This window comes from Chiloscyllium plagiosum, chromosome 16 (assembly GCF_004010195.1).
Source record: "Chiloscyllium plagiosum isolate BGI_BamShark_2017 chromosome 16, ASM401019v2, whole genome shotgun sequence".
Classification (NCBI taxonomy): domain Eukaryota; kingdom Metazoa; phylum Chordata; class Chondrichthyes; order Orectolobiformes; family Hemiscylliidae; genus Chiloscyllium; species Chiloscyllium plagiosum.
In genome coordinates, this window is record NC_057725.1 from 30,686,762 (window position 1) to 30,696,387 (window position 9,626).

Consider the following 9,626-nt stretch of genomic DNA (forward strand, 5'->3'; position numbering starts at 1 on the left):
TAAATAGACAGTCTTTTCCCTGGGGTCAGGGAGTCCAGAACTAGAGGGCATAGGTTTAGGGTGAGAGGGGAAAGATATAAAAGAGACCTAAGGGGCAACATTTTCACGCACAGGGTGGTACGTGTATGGAATGAACTGCCAGAGGATGTAGTGGATGCTGGTACAATTGCAACATTTAAAAGGCATTAGGATGGTTATATGAATAGGAAGGATTTGGAGGGATATGGGCTGGGTGGTGGCAGGTGGGACTAGATTGGATTGGGATATCTGGTTGTCATGGACGGGTTGGACTAAAGGGTCTGTTTCCATGCTGTACATCTCTGTGACTCTATGACTCTATAATTGGCAGAGGAATTGAATAAATAATTTGTGTCAAAATAACAGAAAAAAAAGCAAATGCTGAAGGTTTGAAACAAAAACAGAAATTACTAGAGAAACCCAGCAGGTCGAGTCATATCTGTGGAGAGAAATCAGAGTTAACCTATCAAATCCAGTGATCCTTTGTCATGACTTTGAGGTTTTCCAGCAATTTCTGTTTTCATTTCAAATACTTTGCATCAGTCTTTACAGTAGAAGACACAAATAGCATTCCAAAGTTACTAAATATTCAAGGAGAAAAAGGACAGGAAATAAATACAATAACTCTCACTAGAGAAAATATGAGACCGATGATCCCCCTGGACCCAATAGAGTGCAACTTAGGATATTAAAGAAAGTAGCTACAGAGTAAGTTGACGCACGAGCAGTAATCTTCCAAGAAACCTTAGATTCAGGGAAAATCCCAGAGCAATGGAAAACCGCCAATGTAGCAAATTTATTTAAAAGAGGACAAGACAAAATTCAGGTAACTGTAGACCAGCTAGCTAATGTGTATTAATGGGAAAATGTTAACATCTATTGTAAAGAATGTAATAGCAGATTGGCAATTTAGAAATGCATAATACAATCAAACAGAGTCAGCATAGCTTCACGAAGGGGAAATCATGCCTGACAAATATATTGAATTCTTTATAGAGTCATAGAGATGTACAGCATCTTGTCCATGCTGACCAGATATCCTAAATTAATCTAGTCCCATTTGCCAATACTTAGCGCATAGCCCTCTAAACCCTTCCTATTCATGTACCAAATCTCTCCCTATAGGTCAAACCTTCCAACCCTGGCAACATCCTTGTAAATCTTTTCTGAACCCTTTCAAGTTTCACAACATCTTTCCTTTAGAAGGGAGACCAGAACTGCACACAGTATTGCAAAAGTAGCCTAACCAATGTCCTGCACAGCCGTAACTTGACTTTCCAATTCCTATACTCAATGCTATGATCAATAAAGGAAAGCGTACCAAAAGCCTTCTTCACTATCCTATCTACCTGCAACTCCACTTTCATGGAACCATGAACTTGTACTCCAAGGTGTCTTTGTTCAGCAACACTCTCCAGGACCTTACCATAAGTGTATAAGTTCTGTCCTGATTTGCCTTCCCAAAGTGCGGAAGAAGTAACAAGCAGAATAAATAAAGGGGAAGCAGTGGATGTAGTACGTTTGGATTATCAGAAGGCATTTCATAAGGTATGACACATTAGGTTAACAAGATAACAGCCTGTAGTTCTAGTGGTAATGTGGTCGTATGGATAGAGAATTGGCTATAGACGATAGAGAATTGGGTAACAGGGCCATTTTCGAGCTAGCAAAACTAATGGTGTGCAACCAGGATCATTTACCATGTATATACTTGGATGAGGGAAGTGAATGTACAATAGCCAAGCTTGCAGATGATACAAAAATAGATGGGAAGGTAACTAGTGGGGGTGACAGAGTCGACAGAGGGATATGCACAGATTAAGTGTGTGGACAAAACGTACCATGGGATCTATAAGGTTATGCATTTTAGCAGGAAGACTAGGGAAGCTGAATATTATTTAAATGGATAAAGACTGCAGAAAGTGACAGAACAGAGAGATTTGGGAGTCCTCACTCATGAATCTTGAAAAGCTAGCTTCCAAGTTCGTTGGATAATAAGAACCAAAATGGAATGTTGGCCTTTATTTCAAAGGGAATGGAGTATAAAAGTGGAGAGGATTTGCTAAAATTGTACAAGGTGCAGCTGGAATACTGTAAACAGTTTGGCCCCATCGTGAAGTAAAAATGATTTGGCATTGGAGGCAGTACAAACAAGGTTCACCGAGTTGATACCAGGTAGAAAAGAGCTGTCTTACCAGGAGAGGTTGAGTAGATTAGGCCCATACCCATTACCCCAAAGAAGAGTGAGAGGCGACCTAATTGAAACAAAAGATTCTTGGAGGACTTGACAGGGTAGATATGGAAAGATCATTTCCCCTTTTGGGAGAGTCTATGACCAAAGGGCATAATCTCAGACAAAAACAGAAATTGCTAGAGGAACTCAGCAGGCCTAGCAGCATCTGTGGAGAGAAAGCAGGGTTAAGGTTTTGAGTCCATTGACCTTTCTTCAGGATGATAGTAGTGAGTAAAAGATGATATTTATGCTGGTGACAGGGACTGGGGGAAAAAATAGTGAGTGGTTAGAGATGGATCCTGGAAAGAGATAAAATGACAGTTAGGCACACAGAGGGATGGATGATACTAGGCCAGGGAGAAAGAAAACCTGATAGGGGACCACGAGTGAGTGAAAATGGGTTGACTGTGCTGAAAGCAGCCCATGTCGTGACAGGGCCTAAGTTGTTGGGATGGTGGGTAAAGGATTGAGATGAAGGTGGTCAGTCTCTAAAATTATTGAACTTGATATTGAGACCTGAAGGCCACAGGGCCCCCAAGTGGAATATGAGATGTTGTTCTTCCACCTTGCGCTGAGCCTTGCTGGGGCACTGCAGCAGGCCCGAGACAGAGAGATTGGCCAGGGAACATGGTGGTGTGTTGAAGTGGCAGATAACTGAAAGCTCACATGATTTTTGCAGACAGAATGTAGATGTTCTGAAAAATAGAATAAAGGATACCCATTTAAGACAAAGTAAGGAGGAATTTCTTTGCTCTGAGCATTGTGAATCTGTTGATTTCTTTACCACACTGAGCTACTGAGGCTGAGTCATTAAGTACTGTATATTTAAGGCTGACATAGATAGATTCTTAAACCGTAAGAGTTAAGGGGAAAAGGCAGGAAAGTGGAGATGGAGATTATTAGATCAACCATGATCTTATTGAATAGTGGAGCAGACTCAGTGGGTTGAATGGCCTTCTCCTGCCCCTTTGTCTTATGTTTATATGGTTTTAAGAAGCATATACAGCATCCAGCATCTGCAATCCTCACTTTCTTCTAGATCGTTTTAAGAAGGCCATTCAATCTAACATACCTATGCTGAGTCTTTCAACGAATTACCTCGTTACCTAATTAGTTCCACATCACCAGCATTTTCCCTATATTTCTGCAAATGTTTCCCCTTCAGGTAGTTAATTGGTTCCTTCTAAAAGTTACTATTAAATCTACTTGCAGGTAGCACATTCCAGATGATATGCAAAAATAATCCTTTTTATCTCCCACTGGTGTGTTTATCAATTATTTCAAGTCTATTCCTTAGGTTACTGACCTTCCTGCTACTGGAAACAATCCTTCATAATTAAATCTATCAAAGCCATTCAAGATTTAGATTACCATTAACATTCTCCCCAAATATATTCTAATTGTCACAGCTTACTGTTTATAACATTATTATTTCATGGATCTCATTTTTATGTGTTTTTCATTTTCTATCTTGCTTACTCAGTGATCATTTGTACTGTTTTTGCAGATACTTTCAAAGTGACCACAAATTTACCATGAGAACAGGATCCTTTTCCAACAGGTGAGAAAGTAAATGGATTTTTGAGATCAGCTCATTCTGTATTTGATACAGTATAGGATGCACCTTGCAGACAGGGTGGATTGGGAATATCTATCTCTCTTTCCCATGGCAATGGAGAAGATTCCCATGTTCAGGCGTTTGAGCCTGGGTAGGAAAATGGAAACTACTTGACCTTCCAGGATGGGGACAGTTGTATTTTCCAGAGTATAGGCTCTGAACATCTTTACTTGAGACATATGCCTTGTCAATGCTGCAAATTCTTTGCAATGATAACACTAGGAAGAGGTCTGCCACAAAGTCACAGCAGTGAAAATGACACAATTGGTGGCTAATTCTTTGCCTTGTCTGGCAGCTGTGAGATAGTTCAAGTCTGCAACAAATTGCAGGGCTATATGTATTTCAAAGAACCAGACAATACTCCTGACTAGCAGAAAGTGAGGACTGCAGATGCTCGAGAGTCAGAGTCAAAATATGTGGTGCTGGAAAAGCACAGCAAGTCAGGCAGCATCCGAGGAGCAAGCGAGTCAACGTTTTGGGCATCATCAGGAATGTGAATACTCCTATCTGTCTGACTTTTTAGTATTTATTACACTTGTGTTTCAGACCATCTGATGGCAATATCAAGACAGGCCCTTTCCTATGGTTTGTGAAAATACTTTTATGAAAATCTGTTATAGTTTTTAGATTCAGATAAGGTTCATGTGCATTGTAAGAAAAACATAGACTCATGGTAAGAAAAAATTGAACCATCAATGTTGTATTTTTTCCACTATTGAGATATATGAATTTGCTCACTCGAAAGGTTTGCTTTTATTGTTTATTCATATTTTCACTGAGAAGTTTAGCTCTCTTCCTAACTTCCTTAATTAACTTGTCAAAATTTAATTATGGTGTTAAAACCTTTAGAGAAACAATAGTAGTCTTACACCAGAAGACTAGGAATTTTCAGAACCCTGCAAATGACTGAAAAAAAAGGTGGTAAAAATTAGAATATGAGAGCAAACTAGCAAGAAACATAAAAACAGACAACAAGAGCCTCTGCAAGTTTATTAAAAGGAAGTGAGTAACTAAAGTAAATGTTGGTTCATTAGAAAATGAGACTGGTGTATTAATAATGGGAGAAAGGAAACAGAAGAGAATTTGAGCAAGTACTTTGTGGAAATGGTGAAAAACACAATAGCTTTCCAAGAATAGTCAAATATTAAAGGCTATAGGCATGGTGAAACTTTAAAATAATCTCAATTGCGAGAGAAAAAGAGCAAGGAAAATGAATGGGGCTAAAGACTGATCGGTCCATTGGACTTGATGGCGTGAATCTCAGGGTCTTAAAAGAAGTGACTTCAGAGATAATTGATGCTTTGGCGTAATCTTCCAAAATTCCTTAGATCCTGGAAAGGTCTAAGTGAATTGGAAAACTGCAAAGGTAATGCCCTATACAAAAGAGAAGGAAGACTGAAGCAGAAAACTAAAGGCTGGTTAGCCTAATACCTATCAATTGGAAAATTCTTAAATCAAGTATTAAGGAAAAAAGTCAGGAGTTTTAGTAAATCATGAAAGGTAGCAGTTCAATGTGTGGTTTCTGAGGAAGTGGTGGATGTAAGCACAGTTATGACATCTGAGACCTTTAGATAAGTATATGAATAGCAAAGGTTTGGAAGGATATGGGCCAGGAGCAGGCACATGAGGCTAGTTTAAATTAGGATGATGTTCAGTGTGGACTGGTTGGACCAAAGGGTCTGTTACTGAGCTGTATGGCTCTATGAAACAATCAAACAGAATGAGAATTTATAAGGATTACTTATGAAATGTACAAAGGAATATAGAGAGGTTAAGGAAGTGAGCAAAAAATTTTCAAATGGAAAATGATGTGGTTCTCCACTTTGTTAGGAAGAATAGTGAAGAAGAATATTACTTAAGTGGAGAGAGACTGCTGTCTGCTGTGTACAAAGAACTTGGTTTCTTCATACACAAATTACAAAAAGTTAGCATGCCGTTAGAGCAAGTAATTAGGATGGCAAATGGAATGTTAATTTTAGGGGATGGAGTTTAAAAATGGGAACTTTATATTTACACGTGTACAGGGTTCTGATAACGCTGCACACATATGCAGCATTTTTTTGTCACTTTATTTGAGGAAAGTTATGATTTCATTGGAGGCATTTCAGAGAAGGTTCAATTAATTATTTCATAGGTGAAAGTTTTGGCTTATGAACAAAAATTGGACCTGCATTAATTGGAGTTTGGAATAATGAAAGGTTATCTTATTGACAAAGTTAGTGCTGAGGGGATGTCGCTTTTGTGGACAAATCTGGAATGAGAGGGCAATTTCAGAATAAAGGGTCTCCATTTAAGAAAGAAATAGAGAGGAATTTATTTTCCCAGATAACCATTTATTTATGAAGTCCTCCATTCAGAGGGCAGTGGAGGCTGGGTCATTGAATGTATTCAAAGCTGAGTTAGACAAATTTTTGAACTGCAAGGGAGTCCTGAGTTATGAATGAACAGGTAGGAAATTGTATTTGAGTCCATGATCAGATCAATCCCAGAGAAGATTGAACAATGAAACATGCTCAAGGAGCTGAATAGGCTACTCTGCTCTTGTTATGTTCTTACGTATATTATATGTATACATTGGTACAGCTGAGTGTCTCACCAGACACTTTAGCAAGCAGCTTTGAATTGACCAAGTGTGACAATGTGCTCACATATAAACTCAGATTGGGTAAGTATGGAAGATTTTCATTTCAAAAAGACATTGATGAAGTGGTTACGTTTTTAAAACAATTCAACAGTTTCTGGATTTGTTTTACTGATTCTAGCGTTCTTTTTCCAGATTAATATTCTCAAACTAGTACAGAGGGTTTTGAATTCATGTTCTCTAAATTACTAATCCAGTAGAACAACCATTGCTGTAAAGTAACCACTGCTGTATTAAAAATTATTCAAGAATGCAATCGTGACAAAGGAACTACATGGACTTCACATAACTGGAGAGATTGGAGAAGATAAGCTTGTTCTGCTAAAGGCAGAAAAGGTTGAAGGATGTTAAATGAAAGAGTTCAAAATTATGCGAGGCTTCAAGAGAGTAAATAAGGGAAAAATTAAGCTGGATTTTCCAACGAGTGGTAATCACTTTCAGATGCTAGTCCACTCCTGCTTTCTTTTTCCATTAAGACAGAGCTCTGCGTTTCTGGCAGGAGATTCTAATCATTGGCTCCTTCAGAAATATGGAGTACATCTCACGTCCAACAGGTCCATCCACATGCAGGTTAGTTTTGACAAGTCAAACTGTAGTTCCTTTATCATGACAGTAGTTGCCACACTCTGTGATGTAAATGTCCAGCAGCACAGACTACTTCTTTGATAACTGCAGTGAAAGATAAAGTATGTAAGGCAAATATTTGGTTGGGTGCCAGGTGGTAGAGTACTAAGACTCGAGCGGGGTAGGGTGGTCAGTAAGTTATGGAATATTTAGGGCAGTTCGATATGTGTTGGGGATTCAGGTCTGTGGAACAGGATTGTTGTGTTCGTCAAGCTGGAAGGTGTGTCAAGTTTCATGGCAGGAGCAAGGGGGTGCTGGGTCCCAGATGTAATTAACAGGGTGGAGAGGAGTTTTGTCAGGCCCGAGAGACAAAGTGGTTGTCAGTACTGGGAGTGGAGTGGTGTACATGGCGGGGTGGGGTTGATGGGTATTGGGGGTTAGAAGGGATGGGCATTGAGGTTGAGTTCCAAGGGGAGGGATGCCTGTCAGGTCCTAGGGGTGAATTGGGTAATGGGTCTGTTTTGGAGGTGGGTACATGTCAGGACCAGGTGTGGGGATGTCAGGCCTGGTGGGATAGGGATGTCTCTGGCATCAGGGGTGTTGGCTCCCGGGAAGAGAAATATTTTATGTCTGAGAGGAGGAAGGAGAGAGAGTTGCTAGTTTCAGTAGCCAGAGTCATGATAAGTCCTGTGGTCAGTGGGATGTTAAGTTTGATGGTGGGAGAAGCGTGTTGGGGAGTTGTGTGGATGGTAAGTGGGAAGGATGTTTCAAAGTCTGGAATGTGTAAGTAGTCTAGGGGAGGTATATTTGGAGGGGTGCATAGTGAGTTAAGTGGCCTTTTTTTGTCAACTAGGAGCTAGGTTAGGTTTTTAATCTTCTAACTATCAAAAATTCCTGATAATTTGAATGATTTTAAACAGATTTTATCAAAGGATTCCAGATGGAGAGGAATTATTCTTCAGAATCTTCAATTTCCTCGGCAATTGTCTCGGAGTCTGTTGGGTAGCACAGTGGCACAATGATTATCACTGCTGCCTTGCAGAGTAAGAGGACGGGGTTCAATTCCACCCTCCAGTGACAGTCTTTATGTATGTGTACATCCACAGTCCAAACATGTGCAGGTTAGGTGGATTGGCTGTGGTGAATGTAAGGTTTGGAGGATAGTATGAGATGCTCTTCAGAGGGTTAGTGTGGACTCAGTGTAGGACTTCTTTGACATTGGGATTCTGCAGGGTCTTAACATGCAATTCCTATCTACACTACAGAAACAATTGACTGACCATCGTGAAAATTTGGGCCACTGTTTCCAGTGGCAACCAGGCCAGTAACCAATGGATGCATGTTTAATTGCTAAATTGGTGACTGTCCAAAGAATCACGAGGAAAATGAGGAGAGATTTATTGATGAATTAAGTTTTTGAGATCTGGAATGCATTGCCTGAAAGGTGCCTGAAGGAGGCCATTTGGCCAACCTGTGCTAGCTTTTTGAAAGACCTATTGAATTAGTCCCACTGTCCTGCTGTTTCAGTTTATCAACTTCTCAACTACTACCTTTTGAAAGTTACAACTGAATTTGTATTCACCACCTTTTTAGTTGGTGTACTCCAGATCATCATAGGTTGCTGTGCAAAAAAGAGTTAGCCTCATATTGCCTCAGATTTTTACATCAATCATGCCAAATCAATGCTGTATTTAATGATTCTTCTACCAGTGGAAATATTTTCTCTTAGTTTCCCCCATTTGTGATTTTTATCACCTTGATCAAATCTGTTCCTAAACTTCTTTGGTCGAAAGCGAATAAATACAACTCTTCCACTCTTGTCATGCAACTGAAATCACTCATTCCTAATGCCATTCAAGTAAATCTTCTCTGGTTGATCTCACTGGAATAGAATCAATGTTTTATAAACCTGAATTGAACAATTTTCTGCAAGTTATGTTGAGTATTATCTAAGGTCACTCACTGATACTTTAATTCTATATTTATTTCTCTGCTTTTTTTTTAAAGAGAAACCAATGAATTAATCAGTGATGTTGCTGATCTGAAATATGCAAACCAGAAGTTACGAGAGCAAAACGCCAGTTTCCAGAAGGCCATGGAGCTATCAGATGAGACAAACTTGCAACTAACAAAGGAACTATCAAAGCTAAAGGGCCAATTGATGAGGTACAACAAGGAAAATACAGTCATAAAGTGATAGAGATGTACAGCATGGAAAGAGACCATTCGGTTCAACCCGTCTATGCCTACCAGATATCCCAATCCAATCTAGTCCCACCTGGCAGCACCCGACCCATATCTCTCCAAACCCTTCCTATTCATATACCCATCCAAATGCCTCTTAAATGTTGCAATTGTACCAACCTCCACCACTTCCTCTGGCAGCTCATTCCATACACGTACCACCCTCTGCGCGAAAAAGTTGCCCCTTAGGTCTCTTGTATATCTTTCCCCTCTCACCCTAAACCTATGTCCTCTAGTTCTGGACTCTCCGACCCCAGGGAAAAGACTTTGCCTATTTACCCTATCCATGCCCCTCATAATTTTGTAAA

General features: G+C 39.8%; 1 protein-coding gene across 1 annotated transcript in view; it reads left to right on the plus strand.

Moving 5' to 3' along the window:
• LOC122558083 (inositol 1,4,5-triphosphate receptor associated 2-like) overlaps nucleotides 1-9,626 on the plus strand; it is a 47,892-nt gene that overhangs the window by 14,320 nt on the left and 23,946 nt on the right. Inside the window, exons 5-6 of the mRNA XM_043706403.1 lie at nucleotides 3,759-3,812; nucleotides 9,082-9,240. Of these exons, the coding sequence (XP_043562338.1) occupies nucleotides 3,759-3,812; nucleotides 9,082-9,240 (213 nt within the window). The remainder of the gene's footprint in view (nucleotides 1-3,758; nucleotides 3,813-9,081; nucleotides 9,241-9,626) is intronic.